The following is a 23,906-nucleotide window of genomic DNA, read 5'->3' as shown; positions in this document are numbered from 1 at the left end:
TGATATATGATGAAATGCCCAAAAACGATCCAGTGGAGTTGCCATGATCCATAAGGCAGCTATGGAGCAGCTGCCGTGATACAGCCTTGGATTGGCTGTACCCCTTTTTTAGATTAGTGTTGCGTCTTACAAAATTCGGTAGATTTGAGTAGTGTTGCGTTACAGTTCGCGTTTTCTCTTTTTTTCTTTTTTTCAGCTTAGTGTTGCGCATAATGGAGCAGCCTTCACGCGTACGCTTTTGTACATATTATATAATTAATGAAATTAGTGTTGCGAATGAATTCGCGATTGTTATTAAATTTTTTACTTTTTTGCATTTATTAAATTAGTGGAAGTAACTATGACTCACATTCGGTGGGAATCCATTGCTAATCAAGGATTCCGCGGCATAAGACCGTGAACACCATCTCTGGAAGATATACCCATGCATTACTAGGCCTTTGCAGGCGCAGCTTTAGAATACAGAACATATGAAAATATGTTACCATATTCTAAACTGTAGTCCTTTTGTCTATACTATGGGCGTCCGTCAATCTGACACCGTTGGATGCAACGTGTTGGACGGGCGGGTAGCGCTCTTAGCGAAGGGGTGCACTCTGTCCTGGCGTTACGACGTCCAGGCGGGGTGGGTGGTATGTAGCGTCTGGCGTAAGTCTAGGAGGCGTGAGACCCTTCGTTGCCAGCCGATGTTTTGTCATAGTTCAGAATGTTTGCAATTTTAAAATTAGTGTTGCGTGTGATTTCGGTTTATTTTATAGGGTTTGCTTAGGGATTGCTCTTATGGGCAGTCAAACTTTTCTTTTCAGGTTCCCCTGTACCCTCCCTCCCACTGCCCCGCTCCCATTCGTTTTTCTTCCCTATTTTTAATTTTGAAAATTTTGAGCGTTCGGTTATTGGAAATACTGTTAAATAATATATGAATTTAATGTTTTCAGGATATTATTAGATACGATAAAGTTTTAAATAGCACTTTATTCAAAGTTTTATTTAAAATGGAAATTCATTTTATTTTTTGATGATTGGTGATAATTTATTTCAAGGAATATTTGTTCATTCGAGATAGCTTATTAAATTTTTATTTTACTTTATTTAAACAAAAGTAGTGGATAATTGTTGTTCGAGTTGTTCAGTTTTAATTTTTGATCGCGATGTTTCGTTTCAAGCTTACGGAGAAGCTAATTAAATTAATTTTATAAATTTTCAAATTCTTTTCCTGAAAAGCAAAGTCGTCTCGTGATTTTGTTTTCAGTTTTTCCATTTATAATAGATTTGCATTGAAAGGTGTATTGACTAATATAATGCAATAAAGTCGAGTAGAGTCATGGTTATACGTATATTGCAGTGAAAGACAGTTGTTTCAATTAAAATATTGTGTGCTATTTGTCGCGAAATGAACGAATATTAGATACTATAAAGTGAAAAATAATTAATCCTTTTAAATCAAATCACTTATTGAATAACGATATATTTTTCTAAATCTTGTTTTTTCTTTATTTTGGTACTGAAATTGTATTGATGTTCCTTCTTTTCATTGGAAATGAGTCATTAACAATGACTCTGATTTTTGTAACATTTGGTTTGTACTAATGCATCTTCTTTCCAGCTAAGTTTCTGTTGCAGAGAAATATTTCAGGACGTATTTTAGTAATTAATCTTTTTTAGTTTGTTTCAAGAAGTATTTTGTTATTAAGGTAATACACGCCTTATTATTTTTGAAAATTGCATCTAATCATTTTTAGTTTGTTTCAGAAAGTATTCTAGTATTAAAGTAATGCGAGTCTTATTATTTTTGCAAATTGTATCTAATCTTTCGTAGTTTGTTCCAGGAAGTATTCTGGTGAGGACAACAAAATCAATAAATTCATTGTATTTATTTATTTATGTATGTCCCTTTAAATTTTTATATAAACACGTTGTAAGTTTATGGTTTTGTAGAATGATTATATCTTAATGACTTTATATCATTAAGATATAATCGTCGAACACTGCAGTGTTTAATTAGGAAAGTACCCTTAGTAATATAAGTATGTAGGACAAATATGCAATTAATCAAAATCAAAATTAAAAAATGTTGCGATAGGAATAAAAAACAAAAATATACGTAGATATATGTATAAGATAAGTAGATAGGTAGGTAGTGAATAAAAATCATGTTCCTTTTGTTGTTCGTTTGCACAACAGTCAAAAACGTTTTGCAAATGTGCATCAAGAGGATGATGTTATTGAATAAAAATAAAAATAAAAATTTGCATAAATGGAGGGTGGATGGGATGAGGTAGGGTGGGCCTCCACCCGCAGCAACCTCCCCGTGGTGAAACCTGGGCAATCGTTATTATTTGATGACCAATTAATAACTGTATCATTATTTCTATGCTACATTTATTAATTATGCAGCAAATAATACGAGCGAATTGGTTCCGAAAATGCTTTTTCTTCTATTTAATCGCTGTTATATTTTTTCAGGAATTATGCCTTTGAGATTCTGAAGTGTATCACATTGCAAATACAATTTTACGGAAAGAAAATTAATAATAATGAATGCATGGTCAGTATTGTTTAATTATGTATAGTGCACCGATGACAAGATGTCCCATGAGACAAATTTAAATGCGTGCTTCTCATGGGACATCTTGTCATCGGTGCACAGTACTTATGCATATATGTAGCTATCGTAGCATACACGTGTCATTTAGGTGTATACGAAAGGTGATGTAGTATAGCATGTCGTTAGTTGGATGCAATAACTGCGGTGGCGCTTGAATCAGTTTCTGTTCAGCTTAATTTTCGATCAAACATGGGCTGTTTTACCGATGGGGAATTCGGAGTTCGGCCTCGATCACCGACGAGATACTATTAGATATAAGCGCGTTAGCGAAATAGTGAGCGGGAATAATAGTGAGGGGCGCGGAGGAGAGAAGGAGCCAAGGCCCCCCCATTTATTAGTTCTAATAGTACCATAGCAGAATGTTCCAAGGAGTTGATACGAGTAAAGAAAAAAATGCAATCCTATTTAAATAAAAAGTGCATCGTTGCATTCACGAAGAAAATGAAGTCACAGAAAAATAAACATTATCATACCATTGTACTTTTACATGAACAGCTTTTTCCTATCTCTTACCAAATTCAAGATATAACCCGTCCCAATTGCGTGACGCACCCTGTATGCTTTTATGAATTAAAAAACATTTATTTAAAGAAGCTAATAACTTTTTCTAAAAAAATTCTCAGATTGCACGTTCCTTCGGTTCTTCAGAGTAGGTATATATTTTTCAGCAGCGATGCGTGCTACGGTACGCTATATAAAATCCACGCGTTCAGTCATAATCACCGTACATCTCACTCGAAACACGCGCCAATGTTTCGCTTTCGTTCTTTAGGCGTATCGTCGCGATGCCTTTGGCGAGATGAGCGTTTGAATGCGTTTGTAAAAATACTTGAGGCGCTGGTGCCTTCCTAGATAGTGTTGCGCACACACCAGCTGAGAATTAAACCTTTCATGTTCGTAATAGAACACGCAAGTGGCTCCACCAGGCCCAACGAAAAAGCTGCTGTAATACCGACGTCCCGAATCGGAGAGGTCACATGCCGTGTCTACCCCCTTAACAGTATCTCGTCGGTGCCTCGACGCTTGCATCGCCTTAATCTCAACATTTGCTACTAGAGGGTGTTGAGAATACTATTCGCACTGAAATATCGACGTCGTGACGCGTCGGTGAAAGCACTTTGGTCTTTCCTCACATTCAAAGGCTCTCCCACTTCTGGCATTCAAAGTTTTTCATTTTTGAGCCTTTTTAGTTTTTTCAAAATAAAACAATAGATAGTCTTTCATTTGATAACAATCTCTTCATTCTATATTCCCTTTTTAATGCTTCTGCTTATAATCCTTCCTAGAATCAACCTCTTATCAAAAACTTGATTGATGAATGCATTTTAACGTGGTAAAGGAAATAAACGAATACGTTTTATAACAATTGTATTAATATCATTTATGTACAATGTATACATGACGATACAGAAAATAAATCTGCAATGCACAGTTATATAATACATGAATGTTATCGAGTTGAAACCATTTGTTAAAGTATTAATACGAAAGCTACTGTAATAGAAAAGGAAAGTACACTTAGTGGGAAAGGTTTTGTCGTAAATTAAACGTACGGTGTAATTTACTATAATACATTTATAAATACGTTAAGCCGTAGAACTGGTATAATAACTCGTTCGTTACATACGTCATCGGTGTGTACATCTGACTAATACAAGTTACTTAAGTACAGTATTATCGAACATTTTATTGATTCTAAACAGAAAGGCATTTGCTTATAAGTTACACATTACATTAATCTAACGCATGATCATGTATTTCTTTCAATGTTCTTGTACTTTTCTATATATATATATATATATATATATACATATATATATATATATACACAAAGGAATAGATTAAACTGATAAGCATCTGTTCAAATAATGGCATGTTTATGTCTGCAACGTATGCGTTAAATTAATGTAATGTTAATTTAAAGAAAAAAAAATACGTTTTATTTCGTATAAAAATACCTACATGTTCACATACAAAATAAACTCTACATCTTCAATAACTCGTTATCTTAGATTACAACAAAATTCAGATTTATTATTAATTGTCATGGTTACTAACTAATGCAACATCGTTGCACTCGCTAATTCTCCTAGTCAGTGCTTAGAAAAAGAATGAAAGGATAATTCTAGTAACGTTAGTTAAATAAAGGCTATCTAATACGTTAAATAAATTTAAGTAGCGTTGCGTTTGGCTTTCGTTATCGACACGTAACGAATTGCGCGCAGATCTATGAAACACGACAGCTTATGTTAATAATAAACATAAAAATTACTTAGAAACTAAAGATACGAATATCTTAAGACCTACAATACAAGAGTATGATTCTAATAATAATAACTGGCCGCGGGTGAAAACGCACGTAGTTGCCTAAGTATTAAATATAAATCTGCTCGAGACATCCTATTACTAAGTACTATAAGGTATCGAAAAATTTTCTTTACAATAGTATGTATACCCCGATATTAGTTTGTAATTCAGAACACATTTCGTGTTCAACCCCTCGAATCGTAATATCAGTCTGTCCACCTATTGGTCCGAAGGAGATTCTACCATTCTCGTTGTACTACTAAACTTCATCTCGCCAACTATAATCCTTACAATCTTATCAAAAATAAACGGAATAATAGTATGACAGAATTTTCTCTCTAAACTTCTATCGTTAACCCTTAAACGTACTCTCAAACTGTATACATATATAATAATAAATACAACGATAGAAATATTCTAAAATAATAGTCGATCCATTAGTAAAAACAAATACAAACTTCACGATAAGGCACATTCAGTGTTCAAGAATACTTTTAATAACGCAACGTGAATGGTCTCGAATCTCTTCGTTAAAAGAGAACGAAGTTCTCATCCACTGGTAACGTTTTCGTCGAGTATAATTCGGTCAAGTTCTTCATCGTTTTAATACCGATTTCCGTCGAATCTGTAAAATTCCATGAACATGGTCGTTGCTCGATGCAACGTTTCGGTAGTGTTACGAGATCGGAGGGAGAATCTGCTTTGATTCATCTAGAAGCAGAGATCTCACGGCTCCAGATCGAAGTCTTGGTCCCTTGGCCTGCTCTTCTTAAACTTCTTCTTCTTCTTCGGTTTCGGGCTGACCTCGCAGCTGCAACCGCTTCGCACCTTGATGTAATCCAACGTCCACATTGATCCACCCACTGTGTTCCCAGCAAACGTGGGGATTAGCCGTTCTCTGTGCCGGTGCCTCCCGTGTTCTTCCTTTCCACCCTGTGTAAGAAGCAAGTATTTATTTAAACTAGATGGTTTAAAATCGATCGTTTAAATCGTACCTAATAACGGAATTACATAATGAAAAATAAAGAGGTGGATCGATGTTATTCTGAAGATTACGAACGAAGAGACAAGCGAGGCTAATGAAAAGCATGATCGATCGATCGGGTTGATTATCATTGCATACCGTAGATCCAGAATTTTCAACGATAGCGTAAGTGTACGAGAACTTCTGCACACATCTGGACTGGTTACTGAACTTCCGGTCGATGAACCGGCACGGCTTGTCGAGGACTTCTGGCTTGCAGGAGTACTCGAAGAACCTCTGGGCGTTCTGGCCATCCCGATACAGCTGGACGTACATGTTTTCCCGATTTCGACCGCCGACCGGTTCCACCATTTCCTCCACCGTAGGGCAGCAATCGACTGGAAGGCCGTGCTCGCCTCCTTCCTGTCGCAGAATCTCTCGATACCGCTTGGTCGGGTCGTCCAAGGTCTGCGTCCTGAAAAGTTCACCGACGTACGAACGAATCGTTAAAATTTTCTCTCGGCTGACCGTGTGGGCTAGACGCGAGCACCGAGTCGGCCAATTAAAAAGAAAAAAGAAACCAAGACAGACGGGAGGCTTGTGAGCGCCATCGTCGAAAGCGAAATAACATTCCACTCGTACCGGCAATGTAGCGGCTCGTGTCCAAACCGAACGATAAGAATGCAGCTCTATCCAGCCGGAAAAACACCGATTCGATTCCGTATTCACCGGCCGGACCATTTACGCGAGTCATTAATAATAATTAAGACAGCTTGTCAGACGCGATAGATAATGGGTAACGCCGTGTTGTTGGTAAACGTTCGAGATATACTGGCGTTCGCGGACGCTGATTGAAAATTGAAATTCAACCGCGCGAAATATGTCGCTCTGGTGTCGATAAATTTGCTAACGCGATGCCAAGCTTGAACGATGCCAAGGTATTTCGTATTTCATATTTCATCTAAGAAAATTGGAAGACTGCTATACTGGGTAAAGTAGAAGAATATTCTGTCGCTCAGGTCGATCGGTATACAAAATATCTACATATCGAATACAACGCAAGATACGCGGTGAGACGATATTACTTTACGTTACACCTAGCGAGCTATCAACCTTATTTTTGAATAAAATGTATCCTCGCTTGAACGAAGCTAAGGTATTTCCTCGATCTCGATGTACATCGATAGGGGTACGCTTATTGAAGCGTGATAACGCCAGGAAGTATACGTACCTGCGAGAGATATGTCCTCTGAAAGGATGTTCCCTGGTCTTACGAGGGGAGAAGGATAAAGTCAGGTTGTTGGCGGCAGCAAGCCGCGGGCACAGGACTGCGGTCAGCAAAACCACCTGTAAAGAAAAATAGACAAGAGTTGCATGAGTCTTGTGCGTTGAAGTTTATCCAAGGATATTACTTATACGCTTAAAATGTGTTAAAAAACTTTCGATACAAAATGAATTTCGATCGTGATTGCGAGAAATTCTTAGGACGAGATGATCATGTTTCTCGAAGGTATTGTAAGGGCGGACTGAGAGCAACGTGTGAGAAAATACCGGTGGTACAGGATCGGTGTTAAGGTGCGATAAAGCAATGCGTTAGTCACGGATCGGCCGACTGGGAAGTACAGTGCACGCGAGCACGGTTACGCGTTTACGGAGGTGAAAACATTAATTCGGCTTATAATTTTTATGCAAAACAGGCCTCGAGGCGTTCACGGCTCGTCTCCTCGTATGGCCGTCCCTCTTTCTCTACCTTTCTCTCGTACGCTTTCGACTTAATTGCGGAATATGTCTTGTCGCCAGGAATTAGAGATGGCGCGATTCTTGCCTCGCTATCACCTATTTAATTCAATTTCGTAGACGTTGCGTGGAACGACGATTACTCAACTCTTTAAATCGAACATTTGTAACGTCCATGATTTCACAACAGACATTGAAGCATTTCCGTGAGACCCCTGAACGAGGATTTTGTATGGAAATATAATTTTTCTGATTGAGAATACGAGGTCCTCGGTAATTCATGACCTCCTGAGTGGTACAGACAGCTTGTTAGCATTTCACGAATATTGAAATTTATAAAATTTAGCGTTACAGGATGAGCAATTAACGAGAATAAGAGATAAAAAGCGGCGATCTTATCGTCACTTGATTTCCATTAAAAATACATTTCTTCGATGAAATAAACGTGCACCATTCAGGCTCATAAACTTTTTCGTTCTCTTATCGCACATTTCTTATTTAAATTTCTGTTGGTGGATCGAAAATTCATTTATTAAACAGTTCCGTCATTCCGAGTGATCAACGCACTGTCGTGTATTTAATTTGAAGTACTTAATTAATGTGGCAGAAAATTTGAACGGCGATAACTCGAATCGACCAAATTTCTCACGTTTGCGAAAGCGACGATCAGTTACAATTTCAACCACTTGGTTTTGCCTGTGTAGAATAGCAAGCTCAATTTTCTCGTGATTTATAGAAATGAAAAAATAAAAGATAGTCAACACTCGTGTCGCTTAATTAAGCCATCGTTGTTCGAGGTGAGCGGTTCACTAACTGGCGCCTCTCGTATGAGCAACTCAACGTTGTGACGGGGGTCGGCGTTCAAATTAAACGGATATTCATGCACAACGGGGACCACACACTGTGTTCTTGGATTCTTATCGGTTTCTTGCCTTCTCTGTCGCCGGCACTCCGCGATTTTAATCGAATCTCGTATACAAACGCCGGATAACAGTAATGGCGATTTAAGGGTGCTCTACCATCGAACAAATTTAGGCATACTTAAGAATGTCAAATAATTATTCGAATAACGATTATTACAATAAATTTTGTAAACTTAAAAAATTCAAATAATCGTCAATTCTATCATTTCTTAATTTTTGTTAAAAAAACTAAAAGGGTTAATGAAACATGGCAATAATTATTTCAAGGATAAGAAACATAGTAATGGTCATGAATCGACGAAAACATTTCAGATTTCGCGTAGGAGTAGGAATTTGAAATACAGGAGAAGCCGATTGAAATTACAAGAAACCGAGGCTTGATTTATCGAACGATTTACCCTACGTAAGATTGATCGAACCTTTGTCGGCGTGAAACCTCGAAGGGCTTAAAACGAGCCTTTTTCGCATGGAAATTTTCACCTTCGACTATCCAAACTTGAATTATTGTCATGTTTTCATACGCTAATGAACCATACGATGTTTATTGAACGCTTTATTCTCCAGAACGAAAGATTTGTAACTGAAAGCGTAGCCGTGTTTGGTTGCCGATTTATCGGTTGATTCAATAATTTTAACGAGCAATTGTCCCTCCTGGGATCGTGTTTTATCTCCACGTCTGTTTTCTATTTTAAAGTCTAAGTACGCGCAAAATGCAGTCTACTCAAGCAGTAACTAAGGGTTAAAATCATCGTTCCCCCACTAAATATTCTAAATATATAGATGTCTCCTAAAATTGCACTCTTAGTGCTCGCTGGTACTAGCTGTTGGCAGCTTACGACGGAACTCATCAAATTGTTTCAGCTCTCAAAATGTAAACTTTGTTATAACGTATAGATTAAGTAGCAGTATAAGATAATTACAAAAAAAATGATAGTACGTTATTAGAAAAAATGTGCAGTTGCAACTGTTCGTTACATTGAACGGGTCAAAATTAGGGAAAAAAGTGTTCTCCATAAGGAAGACACATACGGCGTGTAGCATGAAATTTATACTTCAAACGAACACTTAAAAAGCCGTCTAAAAAATTGTCGCTACCCGCTCGTAAAACACGTGGCATCGTAACATCGTATTCGGTGGTGCGTCGACAGGGTAGAGCTCGTCGCGATTTCGGCGCGGATCGTATTTCCCCGTGAAGCGAACGATGCACTTAAAGTTCCCTTTAGGATGGTCGCGGTTTGTCTTAGAGTCGAGCCACGGCTCGAAACACGCTAATTAGTGTCTCGAATTCGTTGCATAGCCGCCTTCCGGCTGATAATGAAATGCCCGTTCAGCCGGTATGCGAAGCGTATTTTCGAAACTCGAAATTAGCCGGTCTGTTCTTGGGCGGCGCGGATAAATACGGATTGCTATACGAGACATTTAGACGCGACTCGTTTTCGCAATCTCCGTGCACCTTGTCAACGAGATAATCACGTCGAATTTGGTTATTTTCACTCGATGATGACTGTGATAATTCTGTCGATTATTATCAATCAGACATGGATCAAGATCGAAACGAACAGCGTAAAAAGGATCGTGAAATACGGCTCTCGGATTGCAAACTCGTTCTTGGTTATACCGGTACGTTTCTCCTACGGGAAAAAAAGTACCGACTATCGGCCATAAGTCACGGTACCTGGAGCTGAATACAACCGGTAGTTTTTGCTTACGAGACGCGAGATTTTTGGCAGTGGATTTATTGAACGCGTACTTTCAAATTAGCCCCGATTCGAGATCGTGCGATGAACCTCCGCCATAAAATCGCGATGCATTTTTGCTAACGAAGCTTTGGTATCGATTGATTGTGTATTTTATGAGGATCATTGGTCAACATACAAACAACATACAAATGGAATTAGAATTTTTTCTTATTGTAGATCTGTACTATGTGCATGTTTTTAGAGGATGACATTAGAAATTGTAATACCAGTGGTATCGCAATGCAAAGAAAAACAGAAACTAATGTCTACCTCATTTATAAAAGAATCTTTAATTACTCGAACCTCCTACGTGTACTTTGTATTTTTCAGAGGAATTCTATTCAAACTGTATTCGTTTAAATCAGTTCTACCCACGGATTGAAAGCCCTACATGGTTTCGTCCTCCTTTACATAGCTTTTCTAGAAATAGAAAAGTAGAAGCATTTTTATCACAGTCAGTCACGTTTATTATTATACATTTTTCGTATAAAACTTTTTCTAATTTTCAAAGAATCTTGTCAAACTTTCCACGTTACGAAATCCGCCATTTGATATGCGATGTGCTAATGTTTCAAAATCGAGCCTCTGGAATCGTGTCGAATGCAACATCCGGTGCGAAGCAGAGCGCGGGACCGTTCGATAAACGTACCCTCGCGCAGGGTGAACCGATAACATTCAAAGAGGCGGCACTGCTATCGGGAGAACGTGGTTTATCGCTCAGCTTGTTTATGCCTGATCCAAGCGTGCACACGTACGGGTCCTGTCCGTGTCTCTTTGTATTCCGGAGGCTTAGGTCCAAAATCAGGATCGACGAGGTACGAAAACTCGCGCACCGGTCACCGGATTATCTTCTTACGCCGTAAGTTTATGCACTCCTGATGGCTGTTTGGGGTGCACCATAGGGTGCGCCGTTTTCGTGTGAAATTCGTGTTACTTCGGGAACATGTCCACGGCATTACGCGATCTGTGCTTACGGGTTATTAGTTCGATGCACGTTCAATAACGCTGAATTAACGTAACTAGACACATGGGGTAACGCGAGTCCACGATAACCGGGCAATTGAATGCAAATTGTAGACCATGAACGGGCATTAGGGCAATCTCTCGGAATAATGCGATAGATTGTAATCGAAATAAACTAGGACAATGACACGTATCGCTTCGAGCAAAACGCGCTGTTCAATTACCTTGATAGTGCGATTGGTATGTAACTTTGGCGCCATTATTTTCTCAAGAACTGAATTATTGATTCAGTATTTTTGTATTTATAATTTCAGTATTTTCAGTATTTTTGTATTTATAATTTCTACACTGTTCCTTTAATGATTACATTTAACTTTAGGTTAATATCCTTGTGTACATTTTGTAAGTTTGGGTCACGATTCACCCACTGTTCAAGGATTAATAACACCAAGATCGCGATAACCTTATGAATTATTAGAGTACAACTTCCAAACGAATGTCGCGAATTAACCCCGTCGGTTTACCGTCCAAGAATAGCCAGTCATTTACGGGCAGTGTCCGCGACAATTCAGACTACCGCGCAGAGTCGGACGTTTCCGTCTAATTATACAAGACTTCCTGAATGCTGACCAAACTCCACGAGCCACCAACCGTTCGTGAAGAACAAAAGCAATCGGTACGCGAGTCGGTGCAGTTGGAAACCCCGTACGTTTACTGGATGACGGATCTGACCAATCGAGTTAGCCAAGCTAAGTATCAAACGTTTAAATGGCTACCCGCCTACAATTTTTATTCCGACATCTCCTTGGCATCCTTTCTTATGGCACGCACCGGAGAACAACGAATTTCCAGGTCACCGAATGTAATTCCAGATGAGAGATCACCGCGATTATCATACAATATGATATGCTGGCGTTAGATCGGAAAATGACATCAAGCGGTACGGTAATATTTCCGATTTTACTGCGCCGTCGTGAACCGGAGGCGGTGGTTACGAGCTCGCACATTCTCTGCCACCATTGGTCGCGATTTTTTTTATTTCAACGTATACCAGCGAGGCCGCGATTGGATAGAGACGTAGTGGCAATAATTTATAGGTCTCCACGAGCCTCTCGCGTTGAAACGGTGCACCGTTATATGGGAAATAAGTAGACGGCCGACGTTTCTCGATACCGGTGTCTCGCTATCGTAATAACGCTGATTTGAATATCGCCGCGTCTACGACGTTGCTGCGACGAACGGCTCTTTCGAAATGTGCATAAAAATTTTACGCAATCCCCAGCCGTCTCTGTTTCACGCTGTCGGCCAAGGGACCGACGCGACGACGACGACGTTGGAACGTGAGAAAATCGTGGCGCGTCTAATTGGCCTCGCTACCAGGACACGGCGCCGCCATAATACAGACCATTGTTGATTCTATGCTCTCCTATCGCCGCGACCATCTTGATTTATTAGCCAACTGGAAAATTATTTATGTTCCTTCGGTCTCTATCTATAATCGTAACTCGTGATTTCATATTTTCTTAGAACAGACATCATCGTCCAATTAATACATGTTGCTTTGCAACATTGTAACAGAGAATGTAAAAAGAAAAATGTTAAAAAATTATAATAGAACTGTGTCCTTTTAACAAAATATGAAGCGACAAAAATGATATTTAAACTTCATTTGAACGAAGATTCGAAGTGCTACCGATTCTCTCAAACATTATCAGACAAGATTATCTCCTTCCTTCGAAAACTCCATCATTTGAATTTTCTATATTTACTATAGATAATGTTAACAAATGTTAACCGTTCGATAACATGATCCAATATTTAACATCGAGGAAAAGAGAAAAATTTAAATTTATACCATGCAAACTGCACAATTACCAGTTTTCGAACTATAATTGATACAACAGATACAAATAGTGTAAAGTTGCTGAGGTAAAAAATCACGAACACGCGATACCAGTTGTCAAAGTGTTAAAATATCGTTATATAACGATTTATGATCGCGGGACGGCTATAGAACAACATGATTTAGATAGGGGATTAAAGTTTGACTATCAAACGCATTGCTTCCCAGTAATTACCCGTTTATTCGCCGCGAGCATGTAACAGGACAGAAATAGTATGCGAATCCAGAAACTGAAATGTCAGTGGCAGAACTTCTCGTTAACCTTTCGTCGAGATCATCGACGACAGATTACGCGACGAACCGTAGCCAAGTTTCGACCTATGGATTTTACCTGTTGTATGTTGAACTCGGGTAACGGCTTTGTAGAAAAGAAGCCATCGCCTCGATTAATCGTGTAATTCATAGCAGCGTCAACAGAGGCAAACTTTCTCCAGTTGAACGTGCATAGATTAACATCTTCAGAGATACTCGTCGCGCGTTCAGCTGTGGGGCAGAAGTTTCCGAACGACGGTGTATTTTTGTGTTTCATTTAATTTTACATATTTCCTTTCACATTTATTATTTACACGCAAGTATGCAAATAATGGAACGCCATGACGAAGATGAGAAAAAAATGTTTCGAATTTACGACAGAAATTTGATACGTTACCTCAGAGTTACACGAGCGCATAGAGCGTTAAATTATGTAAAGGTACTAATTACTGGAGACATAAACACGCATGCAATGCAAGATAAACGAGACAACAAAATTGCCTCTTGCTAAAGAATTGCGGCTACTTGTGGCTACCTAGCTGAGGTATGCTGCAATTTCACTCGAACGCCGACTTCAGGACGAAAATCGGTGAAAGTATGGATCCATGGTCGATGATTTTCTCTGGCGGAGAAGCAAACACAAGACTTGAAGCGCATGACAAACGGTAACTATCGAGGATCTTGTTAGAGATAGAGCAAGAAGCAATGAAAGGTGCTCCATCGATGGTGAACGCTACCGAGTGGCTTACGATGCACGGAGGACCCTGCGGCCTGTTTAGACAACGAACGCTTTGCCGTCTGTTATGATTGACGTGTACAAATATTTGTTTAGTCGCCTCGCCGTTTCGTGCGTGAGTCGCACGCGCGTAAATCTTGCGTACGCTTTACCGCAGCTTGCAGCGGCGAAAAGCATGCGAGACCGCAGGACTCTTATCCTTTTCGGGACGACAACTCAAACCGTCTGTTCCTTAGGGGGGCCGTATGAATTATTTTTTCTTTCTTTTCGACGAGTCAATTCCTCCTGACGCAAAGTACGAAAAAGATCGAGTGTTATGCGACCGGTATTCAACTTTACACGCGCCCGTACAATGTTTCAAACGTTCGCAACAAAGAGAAGGCAAGAAAATGATGAAATATGAAATGGAAAAAGAGCCGAAACTTCATGCGAGGATATATTTATCGTGAAGTAAAGATCGTTCAAGATACTTCTTTAAGAGAACAAACGCTATCCATTTAGGGATCGTTTCGTATCGGGAGAAGGCTTCTTCCGAAAGTCCTTTAGCAGGATAACAGGCCAGAGGCATAATCCACCCACGACACACTAAATCACCGGAAGGCAGGAACAAAGGGAGCACGTAGTCGAGCGGAGTGGAGCCAACCCCCTTTTATATTCCCAGCTACGATTCGTAATATATTATTTGAAAATTGTTTTAAATTGCAGGCTCGATCGCCGCGATGCGTCCCGACGATAATAGCGGAAGGCGTCCATTCGGCAATATCTTCTTGCGTTTACCAAACGAACCTGGCCCCCTTCCTATACCGATAGATTCACTATAAATGCAAAAATTACCAGAATATATGTTGAAACGAACGATTTCCAAAAACTCTTCATTTCTTAATTAAAAATTCTTAACCTTTGAACTATTTTTATTAGACTCTTCATAATCACTGTCATTGCATCTATAATTGTCGTGATCATCTCTATTTCAAGATTTGCATACTCGAAATATACTGAGTTATAATATGCGAAATTATGCTCACATATTATGATAGGTACATTCGTGATCAAATCGAATAGCAATATAGAGGAAACAGTAATTCTCCAAATCCTAATTTTGACAATATTAATATTTATAGGAGTTAAGAATAAATAATATAATTTTTAATCATTAAGTGTTATAACATTGAAAACCAGAAATTGCTAAAAGCAAAGTAAATATTAATTTAGATTTTCCTCCATAAACGTAATCTGTCACACCTCTATGTACATGGGGCCTCTTCCCCTACATTATTATTCCCCATTGGATCGCCTATGGGGATGAAGGGAATCCGGGACATCACCATCTTCCCTCGGGAAGTCTGATTTGATCGCGACTGTACATTTTGTATAACACGGTTAATCGTCTGATTTCGAAGGCTTCCCATGGGCTGAAAATAACCGAACGAACGATATATTGGTCGATCGCGATCGTGGACCGCAAGAAGCTCGCGTGGGTGGATGATTCAGCCGGATCAAGCAGGTCGGTTGCTTTGAAATCAATACAGAACGTCGACACACGATTCCCAATAGGATCGAGTGGTATTTCAATCGTGCACGCTTCAAAGCATTGAAAGACGATCTCCCACCTTCTTTTTAACAGCACAGCTATTCTTCGTTCGATTCGCGCGTGTGCCTCTCGCCAACGCGATATTTACGCTATGATTATCGCGAGACACGCGATCATTTAGTCGTGAATTTATTCCCGACCAATCAATTAATTAGCCGATCACTGTCATTACAAGGGGAAATTATATGCCGGCGAAACGTAGGAATTGCACGATGTATTTTAATCGCGACTTAGTTAAAGAGATCGGTGTGTCGAAACATCGATAACGCGTGCCAGGATTTTTGCCTGTCACTCTCTGCTACAGGAAATTACATTTTTATCTGAATAACATAATGGTCCATAATTTGTATTAATTAGTAAGCCCATCGCATTTAATTTTATAATATTTGCTAAACCGGCAAAACAGGGACTTAGAAATTTTCTAATATTTTGTATTTTGTATCATTTTCTATACCACAAACACATGTATATCGCTGTTTATCAATGTAACCGTATTTATTAGAGAGGCAACAAAATTACACCTTTCTCGAAGAGGTGGTTATGATCACGATATAAGGGATTAAATCCCATTCATCGTGCTCTCTTATCCCATCGCAAATAAACCAGCAGGCATAGATTCACGATCGCTGCTACGTATCAATAGTTACACTTAATCACTCGTTATCATGAAAACGCCTACAAGAAGTTACGCGCGTTCGCTCGTCCCGCAACGAGTCCGGTAATTCGAGCAACGCCAACAAAATAATCCTGGATCCTCGATAATGATACACGCGGCACGGCTCGAAATAAAATATAATGTTTCGTATAATTTATCGATCGAGGGTGATTTTTAACCCGAGTACGCTTTGAAAAGTAATCGTACGTGTCATCGAGCGTGAGGAGGGATGCGCGTATGCATAACGGTAGCAAACGACACTGCCCAGCGGATAGTCGAGTTAAGAGAATTATTTATTGGAAGTATTGGCGCCGGTAGAACGATTACCATACTAATGTCGCCACGATTTTCCCGCCTGGTATCCGTCGTCTGCTCGCCCTGCTAATCTGCCATTATTAAATTATTCAACGTTACACGCGATGCCGGTACTCGATGCTAACAACAATTATCATTTATCAATATCGCGGGACAGCATCGCGGAACGGCATTAATCGAACGAGGGATATCCGTACGTCAGCACGTAATATCGTGCTGATAAAACTGGTATGCGATATAGGCCAATTAATAGGGATACCGATCGAAGATCGGCCGAGCACGGTCGTGGAGCAGCGAGCCTCGCTTCCGGCCAGAAATTGATCCTAAGGAAACTGGACGATGCTCGAGTAGCGGTACAGATTATTCGAGGTGCGAAATAGGAAGCTTTAAACCTAATTGGCTCGTATACATCGAGAGTGCAACCGGTAATGGGATTCGTCTGCGTACGATTACGATGTCGATCGAAGGAAAAAGGAAGTCCCTAGCTAACTCACGAGTCGCTACGATTAATCGGTAATAAGTGCAGCTTCTTTTGAAGACAGTCCATTCGAAGATAACGGAATAAGAAATTGATAGCAATGAATTTCTCGAACGATTATGATGATATTTTTGAAAGATCGATCGGTAATACGGACTCCGTTTTGTAACAAATATATCTGTACGCGGGAGAACTGGCAATAGCTAGATCAGCGTTAAGAACTTTCGATTAGAATCAATTCCAATCCGGCGCCGATTCGCGGTATCCTCGCCTATCTCGTAATGCATAATATTATGATCTACGTGGCGAGATCGGTAAATCGCCTTGGAAATCACGCGGTGAAAGGCTAGATTATTAATTTGCACCGACGGTAATCTATCTTTGGCGGAAAAATCAATGCGTTCCTGATATTCCTGCAACGCCGCCGACCGAATAATCGGGACGTTAAATGGCTTTCGAAGCTCGCGTTCTAATCCAACCTATGTATCTGGAATGAAATAGTACCTCCCCACCCGCGCTAATCTCTCTAAATCTCTAAACGAGGAATGCTAAAAATCGCAAACGTATTATTTGAGTTATCGTTTTACGATATTATATCTCTTTCCCAATGAAACATTAGGATATTTGATTTGGAGTTTTTACTTTTACATGAAAAGCTCTTTTATTTGCAATGGGAAATAAATCCTTTTAAAAATAAGAAAGTACACAGATACTTATCGGAGTTATAACTTCGGTATCGAAGCTAGAAATCATATTTCACGTACTCGGATATAATATAATACCACGTGTTAATTGAATAATGTTACAAATAATAAAGAACCAGTAGTAATACCGTGTACTGTATAAATAAAATTACACAGCAAATATTGCGTTGATTTATACGGTTGTAACTCGCGTTCGCTTGTTTGCGCGGTGCTTTATGACAGATCATTTCTCAGTGCTCGTAAAAGAAGCATTAAAGTCGTGAACGACCGCGTGGGAAGGAGATTTTCGTCGATGGAAATCGTTGATTCGCTCGACCACAGGTATCGCGGTTAAAAATTATGATCAACCGCGTTGAAGACGTCCGACTGTGAGATGAAAAGCAAAAATTAGAATGGAACGAGAAAAATGTCGGTGTAAATTTATCTATGGAGGAATCCTAGAAGAACGTACAATATTGTCCCACGGTGTGGTGCGATTCTTGTAGGTTGTGAAAAGCACGCGAGGACAGAATGGTAATTACACCCACACTTCATGGGCGATGATTTAAATCCGGCTAAGTTATCGCGATTATCACTTATGCTGGTATCCCAGGCATACAATATCAGCACGTGTGCAGAATTACATATTTCTTATTGCAATAAACCAGATTTATGAGAACGTTGTTTTAACACCTGCTGAACAAGTTAACGTACCGATGTTTCTTCGACAAAAAATTATTGTATTCTTGTCGAGTTTGTGTTCTAGCACCTGGATTCTTAAACTTTAAAATCGACAAAGTATAATAGAAATTGAATGCTGCAATTAGGGAAGATCAGAAGGATCTTTTTATGAAGATTAAGAAATTATATATATTTCTTTTAATATTTTCGGAAAATATCGTTGGGAGAAAATAAATATGAAGACAATTAACTTGTTGATCTCTCTATCGAATAAGTATGGCGCCACTGCGGAATTCTAGCAATTTGTCAACTTCGTTGACGTTAGCCGATCGCTCTAGGGTTAATCGGATGAAAATAAAATATTCCGAGCACAGATTAAGAAAGAAACTTACCGCGACGAGGGTATTGAGAACTTCAATTCGCATAGTAGCTGGCCACGCCAGCGGGAAGGCCGTAGGGTGCAAGCGACAGGACCGACCACGCGAGTCGATCCTCGATTGTTGGCCAAAGATATTTCCTGTTTGATTTCACTCGATCCAAATGGTGTCCGCCAGCCGATCCGATTCTCCCGGTTCTACGTCGATTTCTCGCGATCCGTTGTACCGATCCGGTGACATGGCTTCCGCGTCGATCTGTCGACAGAACGTTGTTGGATCGCGTTAACACTTAATCAAGGAATCACTAATTAACTTTCACATTACAGAAACTTACATTTATTAGATCGATTGCTTTACTAATAAAGCTTTACTTTCACAAACTATTGAGTGCAAATAAAATTTTACGTAAGGAAATGAATCATATTTAGAGAAAATTTTCTGAAGTGTTTCCGGCGTTAAGAACACCGTGCTAATGTCAGAACGAAAACGACGCGATCGCTTCGACACGTTGCGTTAGACTGGAGCGATCGCGAAGATTTGCCAATCAAAGTAATGATGGCTGAGTTAAACGCCGGCGTTTTGGTTGAAAAAAGAAAAAAGAATACCAGCGAGTTTCGTCACACCGACGATATAGGTTATCACGATGATAAGGTTGCGAACCGGTATCTTATCTTGACGTGTTTCCGATTGATACCAATTATAGGCGGGCCTACACGAACTGACCTACCAAAGTGATCTGTTCACTTTCAAACCTCGTCAAAATATCTTCTAGATTTTTACATTCAAGATTAAAGAAAGACGCTTTAATAAGTTGTCCGATTGAATGATAATCGCGAACGTGTTAAAGGGAAAATAATATTTCAATCAACCGGTAGGTTGACTGTCAATTAGTCGCACTAAATCATTAATCAACAAGTAATTTGCTGGTAGAAGCGAAACATGGAAACAGTGATGGAGAAGTAGATTTTCATCTTAGCAAAGCGTGAAATCGAACAGACAGCTGTCTATTGGGTTTCCAGATTGAATCCGCGCCCACAATTCCTTCTTGGTTCACAAACGTCTATAATAGAATGGCGGTATCACCGTTCCGTTGCCGCTCCCAGTATCATTCGTTATATGAGTTAATGACTCTCGAGAAATCATCGATTGGTCCGTCCTGAAGTCGCGACGCCTCTCACACCGTGTAAACACGCCTTCTCAAGTAATGGTAATGGACGAGAGTTACATATCGAATGGTAAACGTAGTTAATCAACATTGAAAGGGTATACAAATGGAATGGGAATGATTTTTTTTGATTACCCTCGCGTAATGGTATTTGGTACGCGCAAACACCTGACAGAGTTCCATTGGAATCTGTATTTTTTTATTCACGATTATCTATCCGTTATTGTGAAACGGTTCATAAGTGCGCGGCGTTTCTGAGAAGAAATCGCGACGCGGATGCAATAAGGAAGGCAAAATGTATCGGTGACGAGAAAGGGAAGATTTATAGTGTCCTATTAGCCCGTCTGGTGGAACCAGTTTGGTTCCGTGACAAAATATCCTTACGACTTGCGAGGATCGAAGAAAAACAGTTACCTATTTGATACGTTAAGATATTCTGTAACTAAATCGCTAATGCCCGCCGGAAATCTCTGAAATCACTTATTAATTGGTCATTCATTACCGGAAGATATCAGCGATTCAATAATATCTGTGATATGATTAATAATCCTTGCCTGGCATAAATTATTTCCTTCAAAAATTCGAGTAAATAAATCAAGGAATTCGTGATACCGAGTTGTTTCTATAACCTGTTAGGTATCGTTGAACTAGAATTTTGTTTGCACAGTCGATTGCAACAGCCGAGCAAGAAAGGTTTCCACGCTTTTCGAATCTCATCGTGAACACGAAATGGCACGGTTAAAATGCCCACGGCTTGTTTTGCATCGTAACCGCAATCGTACAGCCTTATCCCATGCAAATCACCATCGATCAGATCGCATCTATTATTGTACTGCAATTTAAACTTGGAGACCATGGATTGTCTCGATTCGTTGCGAAACGTCGTTGCGAAATCACTGATACAATTCCTGGTCTAATTTTGGTACACTTTCGATAATTTTTAATTACCGATTTCATCGCTAAGGGTAGGTGGTCAGTTGCGAATAAATCTCGCGGGAGAAGCTTTCGGTAGCATTTTTCGCAGATGGACAAGACACTCTCAGGTGTCTAATAATCACTTTCAGCATAATATCCAATTCTCGCACGAGTTTTAATCTCAACTGACCACCTACCTTAAATTTAAAACGCAATCGAGTGTCGCAAGCATCCCGTATTCCAATAACAATTTCTACTTCCAAACTCCTCCCATACACCCAAAGGTCCTAAAAACACCATGTATGAACATGATCACGGAAGCGAACATACGAGTATTCGTCCAAGCGATGATCCTCGTCGTTGATCATTCGAATCCTCTTCTCGCCTTTCCGATATCACGAACCGGTTAAAGTTCGATCAGGATCGAGTGGGCGGTCGGCGGATCGATAAAAGCGTGCTGCCGCGTAATCGTAAGCGGATTAAGCATAATAATTCTGGATTATCTGCTGTACGTGGAAACGTGTCGCCGGTATTCACGGTGAGTCACCGGGTCTCTTTGCTGCCGGTAGGAATTCGTCGATAACGCGCAGACACATTCGGCGACGGAATTGTCCCTTATCGACGCTTTTCTTACGAGGATAATCGACTTTCTCTCCTTCTCGCGGCAACATTTCAGCACGGTTTATCGTGGCTTATCAACGATACGCATTGTCGTGGAATGTCGTTCGCGTTCCTTACCGACACCTTGCTTTCATAGCGTGTTCTGGCCCGGAAAAATATCTAAGAACACGTGTTCCTGAGTTAGGGAATGACCGGCACCTGCGTTCGAATTAAAACGTTCACTGTCCTGCCGCGATTAACTCGAATTCTAGCTGCTCGCAGGTGCTCCTTTGTTTGGCCCGACCGTGTAGGCACACGTGGGTTACGCTGAAAGTTTTGAGAATGGAAGATAAAGAGGCAACACTGACGACTGACCAATGGAGAACAATGTTCAATAGCGAGGCATAATTTATAGGCTTCAATTTATAAATTTCAATAAATAGTTTGCATTAGTAATCCAACAGATTTTAACTATTGTGCGACGTCTAAAAAACATACGAATTTTAGAAAATAAATAATTTATATATTTATAACTATGCAATGATTTAAATTAGAGCAAGTTGTCGAACACCTGTAAAGGTTATACCAACTTTCTTAGCTGATTAGAAATCAATTATGTGTTTGTTTACAAAATGATGCACCAAGGGGAAAAACTTTCCAGGTGTCAGTACGCTCGTTAGGAAACAATGATACGTCACTGAAAGTAAAATAAAACGGGGGATTTCGCCTCGTAAAGTATTTCGTCATAAGCGCGGGGGCAGGAAAGCGAGCTTTCGGTAGAAAGTGAAACTGATCAAGAAACCGTATCGTAGTTCGTTCGAAAAATATCCACCTACGATAGAAAATCGAGATACTTTCTCCTCTTCGACCGACAACTATTCGTAGAACAAACAATTCTACAATTTTTTACATAGAACGATGAAATTAACTCTTAGCATTCCATTGGCACTGGTACGATGGTAATCTACATAATTTATTGGAAAATTACAAAATTTAAATTACAATTTAACTTTTGAATAGCTGAGTCTGAGTTAATCAAGATCCAAATTTACGAAATTAAATTAAAACAAGGGCTCTCTCCATGGTCCGCCGTCCGAGGGTTAAGAAGGCGACAGTTGCGGCGCAGCTGAATAAACCATACTTTTGAAATATTATTTATAAATAATATACGAGTTACTTTAATCTAATGTTTCGATATTACTGGAAGGAGATACAGTGAAATACCGATTAGCGAATATTGCGGATCGATCGGTGATCAAACCGACTCGTGTAATTCAATCGTAAACCGAATAGAAAGATTACACTTTAATCGGCCAATATTACCGGGGAACGATTGAAAATTCTTCAAGAAACTTCACCGTCTTACGATTTATAACTAAATTACATCTCGTAATGATAGGTATCTTAGGAAATTTTCAGAAACAACATCCTTTGATCGCGATTGATCTCCTGCAATTAATCATTTTAGTTGTTCAATAAGAATCTTTATTATCGTCATTACATACGTAAATGAAAGTACATGTACCGCTACCTCCGCTTGTAGATCAGTAATCAATCAAGATAATTCAATGCGACAGACCAGTGGATAATGATCTTCGTTCAGCCGCATTGTTCGAACACAATCGATAAATGAGTTGCATAATATGATCGTTAACGCTCTATAAGCAATTTTTTATGTTTACAAAAATAAATGATAAATTATTAGATTGTTGCATATCTAATAGAAGGTTTCGAAAGATAGAAAGAGTCTGGTATGATTTGATGAGGGAAAAGTAGCACAAAATAGGAATTATAACATATCAATTTAAAGCTTAAAGTTTGATATAAATTATTGCATAATCGTTTTATTACTATTTTCAATATAAAATGGCTGGCTCTTCGTTGGAACAAATAATGAAATAACTCATTCATAGCTTAAGATAGCATTAGAGTAACGCAATGGAGAATGATAAAAACGTTCGTTTCTACTTTAATTTCTACATCGATAAATTGAACATCGGATCAATGGATGATTCAATAAATTGAACGATGACTTGTAACATCAAGAATGCCGGTCGAGTAAATGGAAGTGTAGCGTGGTGTATTGCTACTGCGAAATACCGATAAGCTCTTGGTATTTTGCAGAAGGGAAATTGAACTTTGCTTTCGATCATTTATCGAAGGCGTTCAGTTGATTTTCGATAAAATCGATGAGTAGGTACTGCGGCGGTTCTTCAAAATGATAGCGCCGGCGCTTCGTAATCAAAGGATGACATTACTTTACCGTCTTTTTATTAGAATTCTCACAGCTCAGTGACGAAACTTATTTGCAATATCT

General features: G+C 39.4%; 1 protein-coding gene across 4 annotated transcripts in view; it reads right to left on the bottom strand.

Annotated features, from left to right (window-relative positions):
* Positions 1-4,400: 4,400 nt before the first annotated feature.
* LOC117610694 (uncharacterized) overlaps positions 4,401-23,906 on the bottom strand; it is a 78,236-nt gene continuing 58,730 nt past the window's right edge. The window contains exons 1-5 of one of the 4 annotated variants that reach the window (XM_076690475.1): positions 19,244-19,417; positions 18,925-19,164; positions 7,108-7,223; positions 6,036-6,351; positions 4,401-5,845 (exon numbers count right to left, since the gene is read on the bottom strand). In XM_076690475.1, coding sequence (XP_076546590.1) covers positions 5,639-5,845; positions 6,036-6,351; positions 7,108-7,223; positions 18,925-18,957 — 672 coding nt within the window. In that variant the 5' untranslated portion in view covers positions 18,958-19,164; positions 19,244-19,417 and the 3' untranslated portion in view covers positions 4,401-5,638. Of the gene's footprint in view, positions 5,846-6,035; positions 6,352-7,107; positions 7,224-18,924; positions 19,165-19,243; positions 19,418-23,906 lie in introns of those variants that run through there. The other 3 variants (XM_034338366.2, XM_034338356.2, XR_004582996.2) reach the window with 3 other exon arrangements.

Source organism: Osmia lignaria, chromosome 10 (genome assembly GCF_051020975.1).
Source record: "Osmia lignaria lignaria isolate PbOS001 chromosome 10, iyOsmLign1, whole genome shotgun sequence".
NCBI classification, from domain to species: Eukaryota; Metazoa; Arthropoda; class Insecta; order Hymenoptera; family Megachilidae; genus Osmia; species Osmia lignaria.
This window is presented reverse-complemented; position numbering and strand designations above follow the sequence as displayed.